Source organism: Haliotis rufescens, unplaced genomic scaffold, assembly GCF_023055435.1.
Source record: "Haliotis rufescens isolate VD_foot unplaced genomic scaffold, xgHalRufe1.0.p SCAF_7, whole genome shotgun sequence".
NCBI classification, from domain to species: Eukaryota; Metazoa; Mollusca; class Gastropoda; order Lepetellida; family Haliotidae; genus Haliotis; species Haliotis rufescens.
This window is the reverse complement of record NW_025964361.1, coordinates 3,270,387-3,297,211: the sequence shown is the minus strand read 5'-3', so window position 1 is coordinate 3,297,211 and position 26,825 is coordinate 3,270,387. Positions and strand designations below refer to the sequence as shown.

Below are 26,825 nucleotides of genomic sequence, written 5' to 3'. Positions count from 1 at the left end.
ATGGTATTGTTAGCTTTCGTTGTTGATCAATACATTGCGCAAGTCTGCTCGTACGGCTCTGAATGGTGCCTTTCGGACAGTTTCTATACATGAATATCTGTCATAGTGACAAGCATTGTACTTGCTCAATCAACAGTGTCACATGTAATGCAACGAGCCGATCAATAATATATTTTACGTTGTGCAACCTTGCTCCCTACCTCTTATTATGAATGCATGGTTCCACCTTCAATTATGAACGTAGAAATCTATATTGTGTTATTTTCTATTAAGCCTGGCAGCAACACACTTATCGGCAACACAGGGTGGAATGAGGCTTCTTAACGGGTCTCATTCGTATCAGAAGGGAGATCCCGGGTGGCGTTTCGGAATATTGCATCCAATCACTTGAGCACCTTGGTCTGTCTGCTTCATCTGTAGAGGACAACGTACTGTGGGAGCTGACAGATGCCAGACATGTAGAAACGGTGTATGGCTGCTTCATTGTACGAAGGAGATGCGTTAAAAAAAAGGGGGACATTAACTGTTCATAGACGACTACATCATGGTGGATGTCAGACTGTACTCCCATGCTGGAGGGACGCACTCGAGAACGCCAGTGAGTATTCTTGTGGAATAGTTCCCGTGTTTTGTATCTAGAGGAGAGTATGTTGTCCGTGGTCAACATCAACAATCCTACATGGTATTTAATGCAATGATGAGTATGTGAGTGAGTCGAGTTTTTAGCCGCTTTGAAAAAGTATCGTTATAAAGGCGGAAAACCTAACGAGACATTCGCCATTGTTGTGAAACCCATTTGCACCACCGTTATGGTCCGGACCAAACAAGAATTATAATTGTGGCGAATAACCACGGTCAGTGAATCCTGGCATGCCCAAGGGACGTAACTCCACAAAACGAATTTGGGAGCTGTAGTATACTGATTCGTGTGCTTGTTAAAATAAGATTCATGTAGAAGATAGAGGACGAGTGATTCTAACGGTATATAAGGTACAGTTGCGAAAACAAACGACGGGGAGAACCGAGTCCGATTGTTTCGTAACCGTTTTGCCACGAGTCCTGTAGCTGTCTTAGAGCAATACCAGATACTCGAGTTCCGCGAATTTCATTTCAGTGTATATAGTGAATAGCATTCGTATTGTAGTGTTCCACTTTACAAATCCACGAAACCAGAGGCGTGAAAATCTCGAGGAACGTACGACAATGAACTGAACTGTTTTGTTAAACGTATTTGTGGGCGTGCAACCAAATCACAAACGCCCATTGATGAAATCGCTCAGCTTTGCTCTTATGGCATGTTTATGTTCACTCGCACTGCTGAAGTTTGTTTGAGCTGAAAGGTTTGTTTCGATGTGAGAGTTGTCGCTATGGAGCTATATGGATACACTGATTATCATAGCGCGCCACGGCATTGTGTATACTTTGCCATGCTTTGGATATCTGTTATTCTGCAGTCATTTCAGAAACATTTTTTTCCTTCGATGCATTTTTCGAACCACGTATAATACCTGCACGTTTTACAGCGTTTTTTGTGTGTGAAACTGTATTCCCATATCTGATGCACAAATTGTTTGGCTGGCTCTGTGTGGCCATGAGGAAAGGCTATATGTCACCAAGGAAAAAGTAGGTAAAGTTTGATTTAAGTAGCACGTCCGTGATGCTGTGTCTTCAACGTCAGTAGTGTATCATCAACGTCAGTGGTGTTGTGTCTTCAACGTCAGTGGTGTTGTGTCGTCAACGTCAGTGGTGTTGTGTCGTCAACGTCAGTAGTCTATCATCAACGTCAGTGGTGTTGTGTCTTCAACGTCAGTGGTGTTGTGTCGTCAACGTCAGTGGTGTTGTATCGTCAACGTCAGTGCTGTTGTGTCTTCAACGTCAGTGGTGTATCATCAACGTCAGTAGTGTATCATCAACGTCCGTGGTGTTGTGTCTTCAACGTCAGTAGTGTATCAGCAACGTCAGTTGTGTTGTGTCGTCAAGGTCAGTGATGTTGTGTCGTCAACGTCAGTAGTCTATCATCAACGTCAGTGGTGTTGTGTCGTCATCGTCAGTGGTGTATCATCCACGTCTGTGGTGTTTTGTCGTCAACGTCAGTGGTGTTGTGTCTTCAACGTCAGTGGTGTATCATCAACGTCAGTAGTGTATCATCAACGTCAGTGGTGTTGTGTCTTCAACGTCAGTGGTGTATCATCAACGTCAGTGGTGTTGTGTCGTCAACGTCAGTGGTGTTTTGTCGTCAACGTCAGTGGTGTATCATCAACGTCAGTAGTGTATCATCAACGTCAGTTGTGTTGTGTCTTCAACGTCAGTGGTGTTGTGTCGTCAACGTCAGTAGTCTATCATCAACGTCAGTGGTGTTGTGTTGTCATCGTCAGTGGTGTATCATCAACGTCAGTGGTGTTGTGTCGTCAACGTCAGTGGTGTTTTGTCGTCAACGTCAGTGGTGTATTATCAACGTCAGTAGTGTATCATCAACGTCAGTTGTGTTGTGTCGTCAACGTCAGTGGTGTTGTGTCGTCAACGTCAGTAGTGTATCATCAACGTCAGTGGTGTTGTGTCTTCAACGTCAGCGGTGTATCATCAACGTCCATGGTGTTGTGTCGTCAACGTCGGGGATGTATTATCAACGTCAGTGGTGTATCATCAACGTCCATGGTGTTGTATCATCAACGTCCATGGTGTTGTATCATCAACGTCAGTGGTGTTGCATCATCACCAACTTGATGTTGTATCAAGGTCACTAGTGTATCATCAACCACAGTTACGTATCATCAACGTCACTGGTGTATCATCAACTTAACTGGTGGATAATCAATGGATATATCATCAGCGTTTTGTATTAACATCAGTGGTGTACGCATAGCGTCAAGGCCATTTACCGTGTTGAAAATGTGTTTTCGTTTGTGTGTATGCGACCTTAAAACTCACTCATTCACTCACTCCCAGCCAATGATTTTCCCTATTGTCATGCTTTGATGTATTAACCGAACAGATCTATACAGACTACTATCTGATTGACAATGAGATCAGTGCCTTCAATCACCGAGGGCGTCCCTGGGGCGGTAATCGGGTGAGGGGTCGAGATGTGTGGCGGGATTTGCAGGAGAGGCCACGGTGGACAATCGGTAAGTACACCCACAGAAATGTATAGACATGACTGATCTTGAGTGATACTGATTTTTAGAAAATGACTCAAAATGGTAAATTTGAGATGTGCGACGATGATTAACATACTATTAGCGTGATACACCTGTTAGGAAACAACCCAAATAACTGAGTTGAGATGTGAAAAAACGATTGACCATAGTCTTATACACTTGTAGGTTAAAAGCTCAAATGACTGAGTTAAGATGTGTGCATACGATTGACCTAGCGTGACACACTTGTTTGTAAACAACTCAAATGACTGAGTTGAGATGTCTGGTTACGATTGACCCAGCGTGACACACTTGTTTGTAAATAACTCAAATGATTCAGTTCACATGTGTGTTGACGATTGACCTAGCGTGACACACTTGATGTAAATACCTCATATGACTGAGTTGAGATGCTGGTGACGATTGACCTAGCGTGACACACTTGATGTAAATAACTCAAATGATTGAGTTAAGATGTCTGGTGACGAATGACCAAAGTCTCAAACACAGGTTAGTAAATAATGCCAACAATGTTATGACTTCAGCAAGCGGACCCAACTGGTTGCTGAACATAAATGTCAACACAAGCGAAGGGACAACGCGCAGCAGTGGGAACACACGGGACTTTAACATCACGGACGGACTTTCTCATGGCATCTACCTTACAAACAGGATCAGACGCCCGTGCACAGTGGTGAGTACATACTGCTTAACAGGTGTTGATTTAGAAGGTTTGGGGTGAATAAATAAATGTTTAGGATATTTTTTAAAGAAACTGGCAAAAAGTAATTTGTTCTAAGGATATATATATATGTATACTTTACTGTGCTTTACATGTGCTTTATATATATATATATATATATATAAGTGTGTTGGGAGATTAAGTCATATATATATATATATATATAAAGCGTAAAGTTCTAACTCTCAGGCACAATATAGTAATAAAGTGCCAGTCATTTGAGCTTTTAATACATAGTTATTACCATAGTTATTACCATATATATATATATGACTTAATCTCCCAAACATTGTGATTTCTGAATACAAATTTTGCATCCAATATATGGCATCGTGTGGACCTGGAACTCGCCGCGCCGTGTGAATGTCGTGTTGCATGAAACTTCAGTGGGTCCAAATAACTACCACATGTTGGAGATACTAGTTGCAGTGTGTCAATGCACTCTAATTCCACGTGTTGATGGACTGAATGTCTGATTAATATTTCATTACAGGAGATTCCGTATCCTCTTGTTAACGTGAATACCCGAGACGGTGTCTTCCTTCACGAGGGGCGGGTCGAGGTGGAGCGTCTCCGACGGTTCTCTCCTGCTGTCATTGCAATACACCTGGATCTCCCCGATGAGGAACCTTTCAGAAAGGTGTTTCTATTTACACTGAATTACCAGCAACAAGATCGATATTTTCATTTATTTACTGATGACTGTAAATTAAACTTACCCCTCTCGAATATAGCTTCGAATGGGTTTAGTAGCAGAGCGGGTCGGTGTAGCAAAGAGTTTGGCTTATTGAGGGCCTGGTGTATTGAGAATGTTTGGATTGTTTAGATGTGCTCGTGTAAACATTGTTGTTGGTTGCCAGAGTGTTGAGTTACAAGGGGTCTTTGTAGAGAGAGGGTTGTTTGTATGGGCTCTTGTGTAGCAATAGTTTTCAGATCCCAGAGGGGCCTGTTTAGCGAGGGTGTTATAATACAAAGGGGAATGTGTAGCGATGTTAAGGGTGACGCGGTGTTTTGTGTAGGGAGAGTGTTCAGTTTGAGGATTGAGAAGGAATGTTTTGTTAACTGAAGTGTAAAGGAAGGTGTAGCGAGGCGTTTGGGTTACATTGGGGTCCATGTGGCGAGAGAGTTTGAATATAGAGATGGCGTTTTAACAAGAGTGGTGGTTTATTTAGGGGTTTCTTTAGCGAGAGTCTTCACTAGTGTGTTGGATTACTCAGAGGTTGGATTAAAGGGTACACACACCACTGAACAAATATCCAGCCATACAACCGCTTTTTTAGCCTTTATAAAAATACACGTTTCAATAGCAAAGTCTTTAACCTCCAGTTTAAGGACTTGTCAAACCATCTTGCCCGTGTAGCGGAAGAACCGGATGATAGGGGTTTCTTCTTCTGGTTCATCAAACGTCAGAGAGGACAATGGAATACACCAGTTAAAGACTCATCTCTGTATTTCATAGATCTCAACGGGAAACACTTGAAGGTATTTATATTTAGTGAGGATCTTGCGGTTGATATTTAACACCGGACACTATTTCACCCGTATGATGGCGGTTTGTAAATAGTCGTGTGTTCGACCCTACAAGTCAGTCATTGATATTATCAGCCATGATCTTAAAGGATAAAAAAATGATATGTAAAAAATGTACAGCTAAGATCTATTGAAGATGAGTATATTTTTTTATTTGCCCCAAATACAATATTACCCGTGGTATATATCTCGAGTAATATTTCAGTAAAGCCCAACATATATCAATTTATTTATATAACAGTAATGTCCACATTTAACTTTAAATATACCACAGGGGGCACGAGTGGCCCAGTCGTCTAAGGCGCCGCGATTCGCTGTGCAGAGTTGCGTCCCTTGGGCACGCCAGAAACCTATGATTGTGGGTTCGAATCCCGGTTCGCCCTGATTATGTTTCTAGGTTTGTCAGCACCATACCCGTACTTGTGGGTTTCACCGAAATGGTAAACGTCTGAGACCTGCATCACTTCGGGGTTTCCTCCCACATTAAGCTGACACGCCGTGATATAACTGGAAAACTGTTAAAAGCGGCGTTAAACCCAACTCACTCACTCACTCTTATTTGCCCCCAAAACGATATTATCCGTGTAAACCACAATATATGTAAATTTATAACAGTAATGTCCACAGGTGTGTATATTGCACAGCTTATCTATGTATGTATGTCACGCAGTGTTAAGCAAAACAACGTAATTAATAATCAACCGCCACCAGTGAAGTGTAATGTATACTATAAGCCTGTGGCCTTCCAGTAAAAGAAGATACATGATTGACATTGAATCCCTTGGTGACAAATATATTTTCTATGTTTACAGTACAAGATACACGCTGGGGATTGTATCAAGTTCGTAGTAGTGTGAGTAGCAGTAGTGTGGACCATCTCTCTCGACGTAATTGGGCTAACACTCTAAATGCAGGAACTTGATCTATCCTGGTAGTATAGTCACGCATGGCCTCATTCTCATGAGCTGAATCTACTCATAACATACATTCAATAACTTCAATCTTCTGAAATACATTAAACGATACTATAGATGAGCTTCATGTTTCTTTAAAGGATCACTGAGAGGAATCCTTTGTCTTCTCAAAGCTTTTCATCGACGCCTTCTCCAACTTCTCAACCTCGTAGTTCCAGGTATCTTCATCTTGTCTTCATCCTAAAATGACGATGTGTATGATAAATCAAACCGTATTTTACCTCACCTCAACTGAAGGTTTAAGTGAGCGTAAATCAGGGCGGTTTTACTTCATCTGACCTTTCCTTCATCCCGGTATGCTGATACAGTATCTGCAACATAATCTTGAAACAATACGGCCAATAAAGGCGAACCCCGCGGGGATTCCAGGTTACAATACGCTGGCCATAAGAGATCTAATACTAAATGGATCGGGTGGTCAAACTCGGTTACTTGGTTGCCATCATACAGCTGGACCATTGCTGAGTGTGGCGTCAAACGAGAAACACACCCTAAAGATCTTTGAGATTTGCCACCGCCTCCTTGGTCTACTGGTAGAGCTTCCGCCAGAGAGCGGAAGGTCGGGGGATCGATCCCAAAAGACGTTCAAAGATGGTACTTGTTGTTACTCTGCCTGGCACTCGGATTTAAGGGGCTAAGCAAGGACTGGTCGGCTCGGAGTCAGTATACTGAGCGTCTGAGTGGGGTATTGATGTTAAACTGCGGCATGGTATCTCAGTGAGCTAGCACTATTAAATCGGCATAGGTCTTGACTAGAACAAGAAGCCATACACGCACGCACACACACGTCGCTGTATAAGCGTAAGGATCTTGAGCGCGACGTTTCATTATGTTTTGTTGTTATTGTTTAAGACCGTTGTTACTATCATTCTGATATTCCTGTTTACCCTTTATTAACCTTAAAATGTTAATGTTGCAATTAGTACAGGGTGAACAACAGAATACCCTTGTGTCTGAATGTATACTTTATAAAGTTTGTGGTCGGTAAGGTTTTGTTACGATTTTATTTACTAAGATTTATATCTAATCTTTCCTACTTTAAAACTTGTTCACAGCATTGACAGCAGCGACCCTTCACCTCCTCCATCTCCTCCTCCTTCTCCTCATTCTCCAAGGTAATCATTATCTTGTCTTTATCAATACCCGGGCAATGTTCATGGGGCTAAACTCAGTTGGGTGTTTGAAAATATTGGAAGATGAACATTAGCACTGTTCACGTCAGACACTACCCTTTCGCCAGCTGCAAAAATCTAGAACACGTGCAGTTAATAAGGAGTATAGTGGCCCAGTTGTCTGAAGCACCACACTTCTTTGTGCAGAGTTGCGTCCCTTGGGTGTGCCAGAAAGACGTGCTCGTGGACTCAAATCATAGATTCACCAGAATATTTTTCTAAATTTGACAGTACCGCCCGCGAGCTCGTGGGTTTCGCCAAAGTGGTAGTTTAAGAACCGTTTCATTTCAAACTTTCCTCCCACGCCATTGTATAACTGAAATACTTTTCAAAGCGGCGTTAATCCAAACTCACTCACTAATTCAGTTTTTGTAAATGTTTAAAAAAAACGGAATGTAATTAAGTGCGAAATGGTAAAATCATATGATAATTTTTGTGTCATGTGTAGATAATGCCACTTACATATGTCAAAAATGAAGTTGGAGATATATGAATATAAAGAAGTGTAGATGCTTGACCTTTATCCAGGTGTTTGGTTCTCTGTGTTGTGTTGCAGACCTCGCACAAGTAACAAACTGACCCAGACTGACAGGTACGTGGAGTCCAGGGTTTGAGGAAAGAAAGTAGACTGCATGTACTTTGTTTTTCATTCTGTTGCAGTTTGTTCCAGAAGTACCATCAGTTGGGTAACGCTTTAAGACCGTTGTTACTATCATTCTGATATTCCTGTTTACCCTTTATTAACCTTAAAATGTTAATGTTGCAATTAATACAGTGTGAACAACAGAATACCCTTGTGAATGTATACTTTACAAAGTTTGTGGTCGGTAAGGTTTTGTTACGATTTTATTTATTAAGATTTCTATCTAATCTTTCCTACTTTAATACTTGTTCACAGCATTGACAGCAGGGATCCTCCACCTCCTCCTCCTCCTCATTCTCCAAGGTAATCATTATCTTGTCTTTATCAATACCCGGGCAATGTTCATGGGGCTAAACTCAGTTGGGTGTTTGAAAATATTGGAAGATGAACATTAGCACTGTTCACGTCAGACACTACCCTTTCGCCAGCTGCAAAAATCTAGAACACGTGCAGTTAATAAGGAGTAAAGTGGCCCAGTTGTCTGAAGCACCACACTTCTTTGTGCAGAGTTGCGTCCCTTGGGTGTGCAAGAAAGACGTGCTTGTGGGCTCAAATCCCAGATTCACCAGAATATTTTTCTAAATTTGACAGTACCGCCCGCGAGCTCGTGGGTTTCGCCAAAGTGGTAGTTTAAGAACCGTTTCATTTCAAACTTTCCTCCCACGCCATTGTATAACTGAAATACTTTTCAAAGCGGCGTTAATCCAAACTCACTCACTAATTCAGTTTTTGTAAATGTTTAAAAAAACCGGAATGTAATTAAGTGCGAAATGGTAAAATCATATGATAATTTTTGTGTCATGTGTAGAAAATTCCACTTACATATGTCAAAAATGAAGTTGGAGATATATGAATATAAAGAAGTGTAGATGCTTGACCTTTATCCAGGTGTTTGGTTCTCTGTGTTGTGTTGCAGACCTCGCACAAGTAACAAACTGACCCAGACTGACAGGTACGTGGAGTCCAGGGTTTGAGGAAAGAAAGTAGACTGCATGTACTTTGTTTTTCATTCTGTTGCAGTTTGTTCCAGAAGTACCATCAGTTGGGTAACGCTTTAAGACCGTTGTTACTATCATTCTGATATTCCTGTTTACCCTTTATTAACCTTAAAATGTTAATGTTGCAATTAGTACAGGGTGAACAACAGAATACCCTTGTGTCTGAATGTATACTTTATAAAGTTTGTGGTCGGTAAGGTTTTGTTACGATTTTATTTATTAAGATTTCTATCTAATCTTTCCTACTTTAATACTTGTTCACAGCATTGACAGCAGGGATCATTCACCTCCTCCTCCTCCTCATTCTCCAAGGTAATCATTATCTTGTCTTTATCAATACCCGGGCAATGTTCATGGGGCTAAACTCAGTTGGGTGTTTGAAAATATTGGAAGATGAACATTAGCACTGTTCACGTCAGACACTACCCTTTCGCCAGCTGCAAAAATCTAGAACACGTGCAGTTAATAAGGAGTATAGTGGCCCAGTTGTCTGAAGCACCACACTTCTTTGTGCAGAGTTGCGTCCCTTGGGTGTGCTAGAAAGACGTGCTTGTGGGCTCAAATCCCAGATTCACCAGAATATTTTTCTAAATTTGACAGTACCGCCCGCGAGCTCGTGGGTTTCGCCAAAGTGGTAGTTTAAGAACCGTTTCATTTCAAACTTTCCTCCCACGCCATTGTATAACTGAAATACTTTTCAAAGCGGCGTTAATCCAAACACTCACTTATTCAGTTTTTGTAAACGTTTAAAAAAACCGGAATGTAATTAAGTGCGAAATGGTAAAATCATATGATAAATTTTGTGTTATATGAGATAATTCCACTTACATATGACAAAAATGAAGTCGGAGATATATGAATATAAAGAAGTGTAGATGCTTGACCTTTATCCAGGTGTTTGGTTCTCTGTGTTGTGTTGCAGACCTCGCACAAGTAACAAACTGACCCAGACTGACAGGTACGTGGAGTCCAGGGTTTGAGGAAAGAAAGTAGACTGCATGTACTTTGTTTTTCATTCTTTTGCAGTTTGTTCCAGAAGTACCATCAGTTGGGTAACGCTTTAAGACTGTTGTTACTATCATTCTGATATTCCTGTTTACCCTTTATTAACCTTAAAATGTTAATGTTGCAATTAGTACAGCGTGAACAACAGAATACCCTTGTGTCTGAATGTATACTTTATAAAGTTTGTGGTCGGTAAGGTTTTGTTACGATTTTATTTATTAAGATTTCTATCTAATCTTTCCTACTTTAATACTTGTTCACAGCATTGACAGCAGGGATCATTCACCTCCTCCTCCTCCTCATTCTCCAAGGTAATCATTATCTTGTCTTTATCAATACCCGGGCAATGTTCATGGGGCTAAACTCAGTTGGGTGTTTGAAAATATTGGAAGATGAACATTAGCACTGTTCACGTCAGACACTACCCTTTCGCCAGCTGCAAAAATCTAGAACACGTGCAGTTAATAAGGAGTAAAGTGGCCCAGTTGTCTGAAGCACCACACTTCTTTGTGCAGAGTTGCGTCCCTTGGGTGTGCTAGAAAGACGTGCTTGTGGGCTCAAATCCCAGATTCACCAGAATATTTTTCTAAATTTGACAGTACCGCCCGCGAGCTCGTGGGTTTCGCCAAAGTGGTAGTTTAAGAACCGTTTCATTTCAAACTTTCCTCCCACGCCATTGTATAACTGAAATACTTTTCAAAGCGGCGTTAATCCAAACACTCACTTATTCAGTTTTTGTAAATGTTTAAAAAAACCGGAATGTAATTAAGTGCGAAATGGTAAAATCATATGATAAATTTTGTGTTATATGAGATAATTCCACTTACATATGACAAAAATGAAGTCGGAGATATATGAATATAAAGAAGTGTAGATGCTTGACCTTTATCCAGGTGTTTGGTTCTCTGTGTTGTGTTGCAGACCTCGCACAAGTAACAAACTGACCCAGACTGACAGGTACGTGGAGTCCAGGGTTTGAGGAAAGAAAGTAGACTGCATGTACTTTGTTTTTCATTCTTTTGCAGTTTGTTCCAGAAGTACCATCAGTTGGGTAACGCTTTAAGACCGTTGTTACTATCATTCTGATATTCCTGTTTACCCTTTATTAACCTTAAAATGTTAATGTTGCAATTAGTACAGCGTGAACAACAGAATACCCTTGTGTCTGAATGTATACTTTATAAAGTTTGTGGTCGGTAAGGTTTTGTTACGATTTTATTTATTAAGATTTCTATCTAATCTTTCCTACTTTAATACTTGTTCACAGCATTGACAGCAGGGATCATTCACCTCCTCAACCTCCTCCTCATCATCATCATTCTCCAAGGTAATCATTATCTTGTCTGTATCAATACCCGGGCAATGTTCATGGGGCTAAACTCAGTTGGGTGTTTGAAAATATTGGAAGATGAACATTAGCACTGTTCACGTCAGATACTACCCTTTCGCCAGCTGCAAAAATCTAGAACACGTGCAGTTAATAAGGAGTATAGTGGCCCAGTTGTCTGAAGCACCACACTTCTTTGTGCAGAGTTGCGTCCCTTGGGTGTGCTAGAAAGACGTGCTTGTGGGCTCAAATCCCAGATTCACCAGAATATTTTTCTAAATTTGACAGTACCGCCCGCGAGCTCGTGGGTTTCGCCAAAGTGGTAGTTCAAGAACCGTTTCATTTCAAACTTTCCTCCCACGCCATTGTATAACTGAAATACTTTTCAAAGCGGCGTTAATCCAAACTCACTCACTTATTCAGTTTTTGTAAACGTTTAAAAAAACCGGAATGTAATTAAGTGCGAAATGGTAAAATCATATGATAAATTTTGTGTTATATGAGATAATTCCACTTACATATGTCAAAAATGAAGTTGGAGATATATGAATATAAAGAAGTGTAGATGCTTGACCTTTATCCAGGTGTTTGGTTCTCTGTGTTGTGTTGCAGACCTCGCACGAGGAACAGACCGACACAGACTGATAGGTACGTGGAGTCCAGGGTTTGAGGAAAGAAAGTAGACTACATGTTATTTGTTTTTACTTCTTTTGCAGGTTGTTCCAGAAGTACCATCAGTTGGGTAGGGGGTATTCGATTTTCCGATATCGTTCAATAACCATCAAATAGCCAATTTCCTTCTAACTATTTACCCACTTGAGCTAGAAATACAGGAGATCGTCTCTTCGGTTTCATATTTACACCTATGCATAACGACTCAGGGTCACCAAAATCTCTCCACAAGACTGTATGACAAGAGGGATGACTTCAACTTTCAAATAGTCAACTTTACCTTCATGTCGCGCAATATTCAAGCAGCTCAGCCTTTGGTGTTTACATTTCACAACGTTTGAGGTACAACCAAGCATGCTATTTCCACGAAGGTGTTAAAGAGCTTCATACGGCTCTTTCTCAAGATTTGGTTGATCAAGGCTACAGTGTTCAAGGTCTCAGTAAAGTTAAGAAAGGTTTTAGGGTAGAAATGTTGAGGACATTTTACAAAATGACGCATCAGTGACAACAACTTCCCCTATTTGTGAATTGTACCATAAATGTATGTTCCTATGTTTTGTCAGGTGCACAATTGCTTTGCCCTTGCATGTGAAGGGTGTAAAGGGTTGGACAAGATCATCCCATATTTTTTTTCTTTTACAGAATTCGTACAAAGAATAAAGCTGCTCAAAGTCGGAGGTAGGTTATTGAAATATGCCTTCGCTGCATTGACTTTTATAGAGTTATGAATACACAATGTCATTTAGAAAGTGGTCAAATGTACCATATGTTATATTTGGGATAACACTTTCTTAGTAAAGTACAGATTCTCGAATTCTTTTGGTTGAGTCCCGTCCGGGATTTGAACCCACACCCACCTAATCGCCAGCACACAAAGTCAGCGATCTAACCCACTCAGCCACCGAGGCTTCCACAAAATGAAAGTCCGACAACTGGTAGCCTAGACGTGTTCGGCCATGGGAGCCGTGCCAATTTACGCTTGTCAGAGGGGTACTCAAAGTACGTGTTCTAGAGTACCAGTGCCTTACTCTGGCAAGTGTGGGTTCGAATCCCGGACGGGACTCAACCCCCAAAAATACGAGAATCTGTACTTTACTAAGAAAGTGTTATCCCAAATATAACATATGTTACCTTTTATAGAGTTTTAATTAGCATCTGGTAAATAACTTATAAAGGCATGATGGTTTGACATATACAGGGGGACACACTATTAAGGCTGTTCGATATCCTCATATTCAAAAGGCATCTGTCATTTATCATTTAAGGATATGTTATCACGATTGGTCATGATAAAAAAACTATATCATTTAAAAAAAAGATATCCTCAAATTCAAAAGACATTAAAGATTTACATGGATAGATTTCTTATCACGATTGGTCATAATAAAAAAACAATATCATGATAAAAAAAAGATATCATCAAATTCAAAAGACATTAAATATTTACATGGATAGATTTTTTATCACGATTGGTCATGATAAAAAAACGACTATATCATGATAAAAAAGATATCCTCAAATTCAAAAGACATTAAGATTTAAATGGTTAGATTTCTTATTGTCACAATTTCTGTTATTTGTCTGGATATCTTATCACGATTGATCATAATAAAAAACCTATATCATGATAAAAGATATCCTCAAATTCAAAAGTCATTAAAGATTTACATGGATAGATTTCTTATCACGATTGGTCATGATAAAAAAACACCTATATCATGATAAAAAAAAAGATATCCTCAAATTCAAAAGACATTAAAGATGTACATGGATAGATTTCTTATCACGATTGGTCATGATAAAAAAAAACAATATCATGATAAAAAACAAACTATATCTTGATAAAAAAAAAGATATCCTCAAATTCAAAAGACATTAAGATTTAAATGGATAGATTTCTTATTGTCACAATTTCTGTTATTTGTCAGGATATCTTATCACGATTGATCATAATAAAAAACCTTTATCATGATAAAAAAAGATATCCTCAAATTCAAAAGTCATTAAAGATTTACATGTATAGATTTCTTATCACGATTGGTCATGATAAAAAACAAACTATATCTTGATAAAAAAAGATATCCTCAAATTCAAAAGACATTTAAGATTTACATGGATAGATTTCTTATTGCCACAATTTCTGTCATTTGTCAGGATAACTTATCACGATTGGTCATGATACAAAAAACTATATCATGATAAAAAAAAAGATATCCTCACATTCAAAAGACATTAAAGATTTACATGGATAGATTTCTTATCACGATTGGTCATGATAAAAAACCTATATCATGTTAAAAAAAGATATCCTCAAATTCAAAAGACAGTAAAGATTTAAATGGATAGATTTCTTATCACGATTGGTCATGATAAAAAACCTATATCATGTTAAAAAAAGATATCCTCAAATTCAAAAGACAGTAAAGATTTACATGGATAGATTTCTTATCACGATTGGTCATGATAAAAACACACACTTTATCATGATAAAAAAAGATATCCTCAAATTCAAAAGACATTAAAGATTTACATGTATAGATTTCTTATTGCCACAATTTCTGTCATTTGTCAGGATAACTTATCACGATTGGTCATGATACAAAAACATATATCATGATAAAAAAAAAAGATATCCTCACATTCAAAAGACATTAAAGATTTACATGGATAGATTTCTTATCACGATTGGTCATGATAAAAAACCTATATCATGTTAAAAAAAGATATCCTCAAATTCAAAAGACAGTAAAGATTTACATGGATAGATTTCTTATCACGATTGGTCATGATAAAAACACACACTTTATCATGATAAAAAAAGATATCCTCAAATTCAAAAGACATTAAAGATTTACATGTATAGATTTCTTATTGTCACAATTTCTGTCATTTGTCATTTGAGGTCAGGAAAATAATATTCATTGAAAAAGAAATTCAGTGAAATTGATCTCAATCTGTTGTTGGATGGTACTTTTACATTTGATATAAAAAATGTGTTCCCTTATTGGTAAATAACAGAACAGAATTTCTGAAAGTATATGTCATTGAGTGAGTGAGTGAGTGAGTTGGGTTTAACGCCGCTTTTAACAGTATTCCAGTCATATCACGGCGTGTCAACTTAATGTGGGAGGAAAGCCTGAAGTGATGCAGGTCTCAGATGTTTACCACTTCGGTGAAACCCACAAGCACGGGTATGGTCCTGACAAACCTAGAAACATATTGGGGCGAACCGGGATTCGAACCGACAATCATAGGTTTCTGGCGTGCCTAAGAGACGCAACTCTGCACAGCGAGTCGCTGCGCCTGAGACGACTGGGCCACCCGTGCCCCCATATGTCACTGAAGACCCTGGTAAAGGATGTATTAAAGGGCATAGTGTATCTCTCTTCCATCCTTCATCACCGACCGACATGTCTGAAGCAGTTATGTAGTGATGTACAAAACATATGTTTCGCATAAAATTAATTTACGTTCGTTATTTAGGTTGCAGAGTAGGTCCCCAAAACAGACAGACAGTAGAGGAAACCAGATGGGCCATTAACATAATTATTTCGACAATTTTCCTCATGACACGTCGATAATTTGCAGTGATACTTGAATCAATGGTGTCTGTAATAATATATATTATCATTTGTTCAAGAACCAAAGACCATGAACCATTCATTGATCCTGGTCCGACCTTTTATGATGGTGAGGAAGTCCTGGCCCGATGGGAGGATGACAGATGGTACTACAAAGGTAAGAAGCATGGCTGTTAGGATTGGTTTCAGCACACAGTTAGCCTCACTGCGTCATTAAAATGTGGGAGAAGCCACAGTTATTATTTATTTGTGAAGATGGTGCCGCGATATGGCAAAATACTGTTTACAATTCTCTTCCATATTTTTGCTCAGGACTGATATTGTTTTCATTGCAATTATGATAACGTATTAACATTGAAAGACGACTCGAAGTTGGATTTTCTTTGAGAAATATAGTCACGTGGCGTAAGCTGCTGAGGGGTGATAGGGTATCCTAAAGCACTCATGGAAATGAGAAAAAACTGTTTTGCTGGATTTAATAATCGACACAAAGCATTACGTAGATGTAAATACGAAATAACAAAACAACTGGAAAAGTACTAGTCTGCATTTGCTAGTTTTATCTCAGTGCTCAATACAAATTGTATTTTACAGAAGGTAATTTGTAGGCACTTCCAACATTCAAAAATAAAACTAAGTCCAAATTGACATGGCAGAAACAGGCTATAGGCATTATGCACATAAGCCTGGAAAAAAGTTATCAAAACAACAATAAAAATAACAGCTACGTTTATGTACATAATAATAATGACCTGTAAGTTGTTGGTTGAGAAGGTGAGGTGAGGTGAAATTGGGTTTAACGTCGCGTCCAAGATTATTGCACTTATATAGCGACGTGCATGCACGTGTATTTGTGTGTGTGGCTGCTTGTACTAGTCCGAACTGATGCCGATTTATAGTGCTAGCTCACTGAGATACCATGCCGCAGTTTAACATGAATACCCCACTCAGACACAGTATACTGACTCCGAGCCGACCAGTCCTTGTTTTAGCCCCTTAATGCCGAGCGCCAGACAGGGTAACAACAAGTACAATCTTTTAACGTCTTTTTGTATGACGCGGCCCGGGATCGAACCCTGGACCTTCCGCTCTCTGGGCGGACGCTCTACCACAAGACCACGGAGGCGGTCCTGGTTGAGAAGGGAATATGTTACTTTTACGTTCTGATATTTTGACGATGATTCACTATCCCACAGGGGCGGTCGGGTAGCCTATTGGTTTAAGCGTTCGCTCGTCACGCCGAAGACCCGGGTTCCATTCCCGACATGGGTACAATATGTGAAGCCCATTTCTGGTGTCCCCCGCCGTGATATTGCTGGAATATTGCTTAAAGCGGCGTAAAACCATACTCACTCCCTATCCCACAATGCCACTCACAAATCACTAACCACTGACAAATCACATGCACGTGGGTTTCAAGCACCTGTTTTCACCTGTCGTCAAGGTGTCATAGGTCATGGACATTCACATTGATCTACTAACACCAGGTTATGCTCAGTTTCACAATAGTCTGTTTTGTTCATATTTTTACACACTTTTACGTGTAAAAAGACATAAAAACCTTCGATACGCTGTATTTGCGCCATGGCCCAATTAGTACTAATTGTGTTGTTTGAATATTTATATATTTTGTATATTAACTGCATTTATTGAAAATCTGAGATCGAAAAAACAGTTTTTTTTCATTTCCGTGAGTACTTTAGTAGTTGAAGCGATCGCTCATCACATAAAAGTCAGGGGTTTGATTCCCCACACTGACTTGTTTCTGATGTGCCCCGTTGTGATAATGCTGAAAAATAAATAAACTTGGCTCACTCACTCACTCACTCACTCACTCACTCACTCACCTGCTATGTTGCCTTTTGTCAATCTCTGAGAATAAACATCTTTGCTATTTAACCATTTACTTCCCATTTGATAAACCTACTATTATCTGTACATTGCAGAGTTACGTCCCTTAGGTATGACAGAATCCTAGGATCGTGCGTTCGAATCCCTGATTCGCACTGATTACATCCATCGTGGGTTTTACCTGAGCAGTTAACGTATAGGATCTGCATTGATTAGGGATTTCCTCCCACGTTAAGCTGACACACCGTAATATATCAGGAATACTCTTCAAAGTGGCACGTTACCTAACTCACACCCTCATTCTTCGTCTTTAAAGGAAGGTTGGTTGGTTTGTTGTTTAACGCCGCACTCAGCAATATTCCAGCTATATGATGGCAGTCTGTAAACAATCGAGTCTGGACCAGACAATCCAGTGATTGACATCATAAGCATCGATCAATGCAATTGGGATACGATGACATGCATCAACCAAGTCAGCGAGTCTGACCACCCGATCCCGTCAGTCACCTCTTACGACAAGCATAGTGGCCTTTTCCGTCAAGCATGGATTGCTGAAGACCTATTCTACCTTTACAGGATGGATCGCCCGGCGCTATGATGTGAACAACTACTACTGCGTGAAAGATAGCACAAGCCAATGTGACGTCATCAACTGGGAGGATATCATCCGGGCAACTGACCATTACGACGCTGTGTCTCCTGACAAGGTAATAACGGAAGAGCTTTAGTGAGGGCCATTTATGTGAAACTTGTTAAACGTCAGACACTTTCTTTTCCCCAGCGGCAAAAATCTAGGGTATGATGTCCCAATCGTCTGAGGCGCCACACTTCATTGTGCAGAGTTGCCTCCCTTAGGTGTGCCAGAAAGACATTCTCCTGGATTCAAATTTCCGGATTCAACAGAATATTTTTCTAGGTTTGACAGTACCGCCCGCTGGTTTCGCCAAAGTGGTTATGTCTAAGAACCGTACCATTTCCAACTTTCCTCCCACGCCATTGTATAACATACATACTGGTCAACGGTTTAGTGAAGGTTATTTATGTGTATCTTGTAAATGAAACAATTGTGCATGTGCTTGTGTGTTTGTGAGTGTGAGAATTTGTTGTGGGCTAGATAGAGTGCGCGTTCATGCGTATTTGCCTGTTGTAACCATATCATCCAGACAACTGACCATTACGACGCTGTGTCTACTATCAAGGTAATACCTCGACAGGTTTAATAAGGGTTTTACCTGTGCAACATGCAAGGTGACCGTTTATATGTGTGCGTATGCCTGTATGTGATAATTCCTTTGTGCAGCGTTCGTACGTATTTGTCTGATGTGAGCTTTTGTCGTTGTACGTTGTCTTATGTCTGTCCTTCCGGTTGTCCGTACATCGTTATCTTTTGTATTTTTTACATCTAATCCGAAACTACAGAGATCATATGCAAATGTCATTTTTGGCCATTACCCGGTCATTTCTGCATGCATCATCTTAAAACTGGTTCTCAGTATGCATGTGGTGTGCCGTCTACAATATTTAGATTTTTGCGATTTGTAAATAATCGAGTCTGGACCAGACAATCCATTGATCGACATCTTGAGCATCGATTCACGCAATTAGGATACGATGACATGCATCAAACAAGTCAGCGAGCCTGACCACCCGATCCCGTTAGTCGCCTCTTACGACAAGCGTAGTCACCTTTTACGGCAAGCATGGGTTGCTGAAGACCTATTCTACCCCGGAATCTTCACGGGTCATGTATCCCCCGACCTCACACTAGCCAGTCATCAAAGTATATCCACAAATTGGGCATTATCAGACACGGTTGCCATGGAAATCAGACTTAACTGTCGGCTGTCGGGAGGATGGTCCAGGCGAAGGTTAGCCATCCTATATTTTGTATTTCCAGAAAACAGAGAAGTCCAAACAGTCCCAAACTTCTTTATTCTCTATCTCCTTGTGTCTGAGAATGGTGTTTCGCGTATTTGTTAATTTCTTAGAACCTCTGTCGTCCCCCTGGGACTTCCGGGTTAGAAAAGGGTCCATGGAATGAGTGAGTGAGTGAGTATGGTTTTACGCCGATTTTAGCAATATTCCAGCAATATCACGGCGGGGGTCACCAGAAATGGGCTTCACACATTGTACCCATGTCGGGAATCGAACCCGGGTCTTCTGCGTGACGAGCGACCAAGCGTCCATGGAACAAATACCCGTCATACGGTGGGACTTAATGGATCTGTTTCGTGGGTTTCACCGAAGTGGTAAACGTCTAAACCTGCATCACTTCGAGCTTTCCTCCAACATTAAGCTGACACGCCGCGATGTAACTGGAATACTGTTAAAAGCGGCGTTAAACCCAACTCACTCACTCACTCGTAACCTTAAAGAAGTGGCATGTCCCTTAATTACACGGGTTGGTCATGAATGGGCGTGGAACGTTGCTTATAATATCAGTCACTGGTTTGTCTGGTCCAGACTCGATTATTTAAAGGCCGCCGACTTATAGTTGCGTGGAATGTTACCGACCGCGTGGATAAACACACATCTTCATGAACTTGTTAAAATGTTCAACCATTTTCTTCCTCTGTGTAACCCGTACTTTGTGGAAACCACGAGTGAGTCAGTTCCCTTTTTATCCCAGAGAGACCGTGTCCGTGTCCTGGCTCCCCATCCTGTATATTACTGGAGCTACGCCCCTGGCCGGGTCATAGAAGCGATTGGTCAGAAACTGACTGTCCGGTTCTATGACAACAATCAGACAAACATCGAGAAATGGGACGTGTATCCTGCCAGGAACCGACAGAAATATCTCAAGGACGTGGAGGACATTCAACAGCGAGAGAAAGACTGGGAGGGGAAGGAGGCCGTTATCAGAGACGAGTCAGGGGTGTACAGACCGGGTAGGTCACCAGGAGACGAGTCAGGGGTGTACAGACTGGGTAGGTCACCAGAGACGAGTCAGGGGTGTACAGACTGGGTAGGTCACCAGACACGAGTCAGGGGTGTACAGACTTGGTAGGTCACCAGAGAGTCAGGGGTGTACAGACTGGGTAGGTAACCAGAGACGAGTCAGGGGTGTACAGACTGGGTAGGACACCAGGAGACGAGTCAGGGGTGTACAGACTGGGTAGGTCATCAGAGACGAGTCAGGGGTGTACAGACTGGGTAGGTCATCAGGAGACGCGTCAGGGGTGTACAGACCGGGTAGGTCATCAGGAGACGCGTCAGGGGTGTACAGACTGGGTAGGTCATCAGACACACGTCAGGGGTGTACAGACTGGGTAGGTCATCAGACACACGTCAGGGGTGTACAGACTGGGTAGGTCATCAGAGACGTGTCAGGGGTGTACAGACTGGGTAGGTCATCAGGAGACGCGTCAGGGGTGTACAGACCGGGTAGGTCACCAGGAGACGCGTCAGGGGTGTACAGACTGGGTAGGTCATCAGGAGACGCGTCAGGGGTGTACAGACCGGGTAGGTCACCAGGAGACGCGTCAGGGGTGTACAGACTGGGTAGGTCACCAGGAGACGCGTCAGGGGTGTACAGACTGGGTAGGTCACCAGAGACGAGTCAGGGGTGTACAGACTGGGTAGGTCACCAGAGACGAGTCAGTGGTGTACAGACTGGGTAGGTCACCAGAGAGTCAGGGGTGTACAGACTGGGTAGGTCACCAGAGACGAGTCAGGGGTGTACAGACTGGAAAGGTCATCAGAGACGAGTCAGGGGTGTACAGACTGGGTAGGTCACCAGAGAGTCATGGGTGTACAGACTGGAAAGGTCATCAGAGACGAGTCAGGGGTGTACAGACTGGGTAGGTCACCAGAGACGAGTCAGGGGTGTACAGACTGGGTAGGTCATCAGAGACGAGTCAGGGGTGTACAGACTGGGTAGGTCACCAGAGACGAGTCAGGGGTGTACAGACTGGGTAGGTCACCAGACACGAGTCAGGGGTGTACAGACTTGGTAGGTCACCAGAGAGTCAGGGGTGTACAGACTGGGTAGGTAACCAGAGACGAGTCAGGGGTGTACAGACTGGGTAGGACACCAGGAGACGAGTCAGGGGTGTACAGACTGGGTAGGTCACCAGAGAGTCAGGGGTGTACAGACTGGGTAGGTCACCAGAGAGTCAGGGGTGTACAGACTGGGTAGGTCATCAGAGACGAGTCAGGGGTGTACAGACTGGGTAGGTCACCAGGAGACGAGTCAGGGGTGTACAGACTGGGTAGGTCATCAGGAGACGAGTCAGGGATGTACAGACAGGGTAGGTCACCAGAGACACATCGAGTAGAACATCAGTATATATCGGAGCCTTATAAGTGCCACGAACTGATCGGCGGTTCATAAACAAATACCATTGCGTTTCTAGGTAGAGTTAACAAACAGATAGGATGTCAGCAGAGGTACACCGTAACATGGGAGGATGGTCAGTGCGGGGAACAGATGTCCATCCACATCTATGGAACCTACACCAAGACGATCAAGTTCAAGGTCGGCAGCTACATCCTGGCACTTGCTGACCCTGACAACAACTATTTCCTTCCGGGTGAAGTGACAAGGGTCCACGAAGATGGAGATGTTCAAAGGCTTCAGGTGGATTTTGTCAACGGGGAAAGGTATTACTAGAAGGTGTATAAAGGATTCAGTTCTATCTTCATCAAGACACAGCAAATAGATTCTCTTTTTTATCTTTTGTGAACACTTGATGCTGCTTGTTTGCTTCTCATCATGACCAATGTCGTTTGCAATGTGAAGTTACATTCCTTGTCAGAAACACAAGGTTGTTATATTTCCGCCAAGTATTTTTAATTGAATTGTGAGCCAAAAATGAATTTATATTTGCCTTCGTTGATCATAAAAAGACATGACGTTAAACTGAGACATTGTCTGCCTGGTTCCAGATACTGTGATTATTACCTGCAGAAACTGAGACATTGTCTGCCGAGTTCTAGATTCTGCAAATAATACCTGCAGAAACTGAGACATTGTCTGCCTGGTTCCAGATACTGTAATTAATACCTGCAGAAACTGAGACATTGTCTGCCGAGTTCTAGATTCTGCAATTAATACCTGCAGAAACTGAGACATTGTCTACCTGGTTCCAGATACTGTAATTAATACCTGCAGAAACTGAGACATTGTCTGCCGAGTTCTAGATTCTGCAATTAATACCTGCAGAAACTGAGACATTGTCTGCCTGGTTCCAGATACTGTAATTAATACCTGCAGAAACTGAGACATTGTCTGCCGAGTTCTAGATTCTGTAATTAATACCTGCAGAAACTGAGACATTGTCTGCCTGGTTCCAGATACTGTAATTAATACCTGCAGAAACTGAGACATTGTCTGCCTGGTTCCAGATACTGTAATTAATACCTACAGAAACTGAGACATTGTCTGCCGAGTTCTAGATTCTGCAATTAATACCTGCAGAAACTGAGACATTGTCTGCCTGGTTCCAGATACTGTAATTATTACCTGCAGAAACTGAGACATTGTCTGCCTGGTTCCAGATACTGTAATTAATACCTGCAGAAACTGAGACATTGTCTGCCGAGTTCTAGATTCTGCAATTAATACCTGCAGAAACTGAGACATTGTCTGCCTGGTTCCAGATACTGTAATTAATACCTGCAGAAACTGAGACATTGTCTGCCGAGTTCTAGATTCTGCAATTAATACCTGCAGAAACTGAGACATTGTCTGCCTGGTTCCAGATACTGTAATTATTACCTGCAGAAACTGAGACATTGTCTGCTGAGTTCTAGATTCTGTAATTAATACCTGCAGAAACTGGGCCATTGTCTCGGTGTTTTTCCTGTTGTTGAGTGCTGATTTCTTGGAGACGACAGCAGTGGAGATCGAGGGACTTGAAATACATTGCTGGAACTGCCAATTTGCCCGTGCCAAGTCCTCTTTTAAAATGTCATCCGTGATGTAGGGTTCTAACCCTTCTATGGGTATATATATAAAGACAGGGAGGTTCGTCGTCGTGGGCTACAGCAGTATTGTATGGAGGCGAACACACCTACTCTGTCACTCACTGATTCTGGTTTCAGGTCAAAGGATGCCCTCTCCACGGATAGTTACTGGATGAATAAGATGGCCTACACTGAGGCGGAGGAGGTGTTTCGGATGCATCACCCCGAGAGTAGTGACAAGGAAGAGGTCTCTCGTTAAGCCTAGGTTGCACTCGGCTCATCTCCATCCCATGTATGTCATCTCGGAAAGCATCTCTAGAGGAATCCATATTAGAACTAGATGCACTAGTTTCACAATACACGTGACTATGACATAATATGGTAGGCGTCGTGCCCCTTAGAAATGCCTCCATATGAAATAATTTTTGAATATCTATTTCATACGAACTACCTGTATATACCGATGTAGTTTAATTAAAACTATGATCATAACCATTTTTCAAAAGCATCATGCCACAAAATATATATTTCAGACATTCATATTATCCTAACATACAAAAAAAAATAGTAAGTAGAGTAAAACGTTACGGACGAGGAAGAACGGGGCTGTGGTTTAACCTTTTGGTAAAAGCGTTCGCAGAAAAAGGGATAACAATCCTCTTTGCAATTTTATCAGGCGTGTTTTCCACGAGCGTCATACGACTCTTGCTCAAAAGTTGTTTAATCAAGATTACAACATTCAAAACCCCAGTAAAGTTTTCCAATCGTTTTATGGTAGACACGTGGAGGACATGTGGATGCTCTATGCAATTCCCTATTTTGACTTATACCATTTGTTCCCGTGTTTTTATCGGGTGAACGATTGACTTGCCTTTGCATGTGTTTGTGACGGGTCCCACCGTTGGGACAGGATACGTTCAGCTTTTCGCGAACACCTGGTGTCATCACTTTTTGATAGTCATTCATGAACATGTGCTCTTGAATCTAACATCTAGTCTCTTAGAGAAAAAAAACAGTTGTTAAATTATAGTTGTAAAATATAATAAAAAGGAGCCTAGAGACTTTCTTCATTCTCATACTGCAGTAATACGACTTATAGACTTGCATGGGCTGTATTGGATATATTTGTTTCAGGGTCTTTATGATAGACTAGTACAATTGACTGTACGTTTTGCAGAGATTTCTTTTAATATGGAAAAGGTTGTGTCACATTTAATTACCATATTGATACACTGTGTCGCGTGACAGTGTATATTGTATGTTTATTTTATGATGAATGAAACTGACAGTAATTTAATGAGGCACTCATTAAATGTCACGTGTTGATAGTGACCTTGACCTTGCTCCATTCACCGCTTCACACTTTCGTTACCCTACCGGTATGGAAAGCTCCGTTGTGATGAGCTTGACTTGTTTCAAGTTATCAACTTCCGTCAGGAACTACTTTTCAGGCAGTATCGTCTAGAGTGAGTGAGGGAGTGAGTATGGTTTTACGCCGCTTTTCTTTCAGCATTCCAGCAATAACACGGCGGCGGACACCAGAAATGGGCTTCACACATTGTACCCATGTCGGGAATCGAACCCGGGTCTTCTGCGTGACGGGCGAACGCTTTGACCACTCGGCTACCCGACGGCGGTCTGTAAATAATCGAGTCTGGACCAGACAATCCAGTGATTGACATCATGAGCATCGATCCACGCAATTGGGATCGAAGACATGCATCAACCAAGTCAGCGAGCCTGACCACCCGATCCCGTAAGTCGCCTCTTTCGACAAACATAGTCGCCTTTTACGGCAAGCATGAGTTGCTGGAGACCTATTCTACCCCGGAATCTTCACGGGCTGGGGCACATACTGAACATTCGTGAGTGGTCCGACTTAGGGCCTGTTTTTATATAATACTGCTGCCTCATATATGCCATAATTGTATTGCCTTTTATGAATGTAAACCCTATCTTCTTCTTTTTTTAAATAATTTGTTAATTTTTCATTCATCTTGTGTCATTTTTTACCGATTTCGCCAGCTAGTTCTGTGCGTACCCATGTCTGTGTTGACCTTCGCGTGTCAATTTGGGGATCAACTCGCAACAATTGCAACTCTAACATTTCTGAGAATTAACCCTGAAAGAAACACATTCCTCAAAGAGGTGTCGTGGAGAGTTACGTCCCTCAGCATACCAGGATCCTCTGTTCACGAGTTTGAATCCCATATACACACTAATTAGGATCCTTTATCTGTCAGCACCATACACATGCCGCGTCATCGTTAATCCAGTTCCCGGGGGCACGGGTGGCCCAATCGTCTGAGGCGCCGCGATTCGCTGTGCAGAGTTGCGTCCCTTGGGCACGCCAGGTCATGTTTCTAGGTTTGCCAGCACCATACCCGTGCTCGTGGGTTTCACCGAAGTGGTAAACGTCTGAGACCTGCATCACTTTGGGCTTTCCTCCCACAAGCCGTCATGTAACTGGAATACTGTTAAAAGTGGCGTTAACCCCAACTCACTCACTCACTAATCCAGTTCCCTCACTCACACAATAAACTCACATGCAGTGATTTTACTTGGACACTGATCATAATGGCGTTAAATCCAACTCCCTCACTTACTCAGTCGGCGGTTTTAGATAAACTACCTCTTGCAGAAATTGTTTTGCAATTTTAGCGGTTCCTTCTATCGTTATTGTGTTCAATATATAGGTTGATTATGTAGAACAAAACTGAACGATCGACGAAAAACAAGTACACACCGGTAAGAGCAACAGCAAAGTTATTTCGTTTGTATATTCCAAATATACACTCTTGATAACTATTGAAATTAACAGCTGTGCATGTATTAATAACAATAATTGATACAATAAATGTTTTCAGTCAGGATCAGCTTCATGTTGTGAATCCCTGCTTCTGTCCGATTATGATACTGGGTGTTCTCACTATAAATGTCAAAGGGCTCCGTCACTTTGGTTTTCGACGTTAATCTGACACGTTCTGATTGGACGGAAGTACTGGTCAAAGCGGCGCTAAACGCAGTTATTCTACTCCCATCCAGGGCTCTTTGAAGATTTGGTTGGATGGTTTGTTGTTTAACGCCGAACTCAGCACTATGCCAGCTGTATGACAGCGGTCTGTAAATAATCGAGTCTGGACCAGACAATCCAGTGATTGGCATCATCCACGCAATTGGGATCGATGACATGAATCAACCAAGTCAGCGAGCCTGACCACCCGATCCCGTTAGTCGCCTCTTACCTCTTTGATGGAAAAAGAAGAAAATACACATGAGACATGTT

General features: G+C 41.6%; 1 protein-coding gene across 16 annotated transcripts; it reads left to right on the top strand.

Annotated features, from left to right (window-relative positions):
- Positions 1–198: 198 nt before the first annotated feature.
- LOC124139604 lies at positions 199–26,410 on the top strand. 16 transcript variants are annotated; one of them, XM_048388073.1, is made up of 23 exons: positions 201–598; positions 2,993–3,125; positions 3,683–3,831; positions 4,373–4,519; positions 5,206–5,361; positions 6,222–6,262; positions 6,497–6,541; positions 7,439–7,498; positions 8,112–8,147; positions 8,454–8,501; positions 9,115–9,150; positions 9,461–9,508; positions 10,119–10,154; positions 10,465–10,512; positions 11,123–11,158; positions 11,469–11,528; positions 12,141–12,176; positions 12,843–12,878; positions 15,841–15,938; positions 18,209–18,339; positions 20,262–20,520; positions 21,988–22,234; positions 23,678–26,410. In XM_048388073.1, exons 1-23 carry the CDS (start codon positions 545–547, stop codon positions 23,796–23,798), a joined length of 2,061 nt encoding a protein of 686 aa, XP_048244030.1. In that variant the 5' UTR covers positions 201–544; the 3' UTR covers positions 23,799–26,410. The 16 variants fall into 16 exon arrangements, with proteins under 16 accessions (XP_048244042.1, XP_048244030.1, XP_048244031.1 ...); XM_048388072.1 differs by having other exon boundaries at positions 202–598; positions 6,464–6,541; XM_048388074.1 differs by lacking the exon at positions 6,497–6,541.
- Positions 26,411–26,825: the final 415 nt, after the last annotated feature.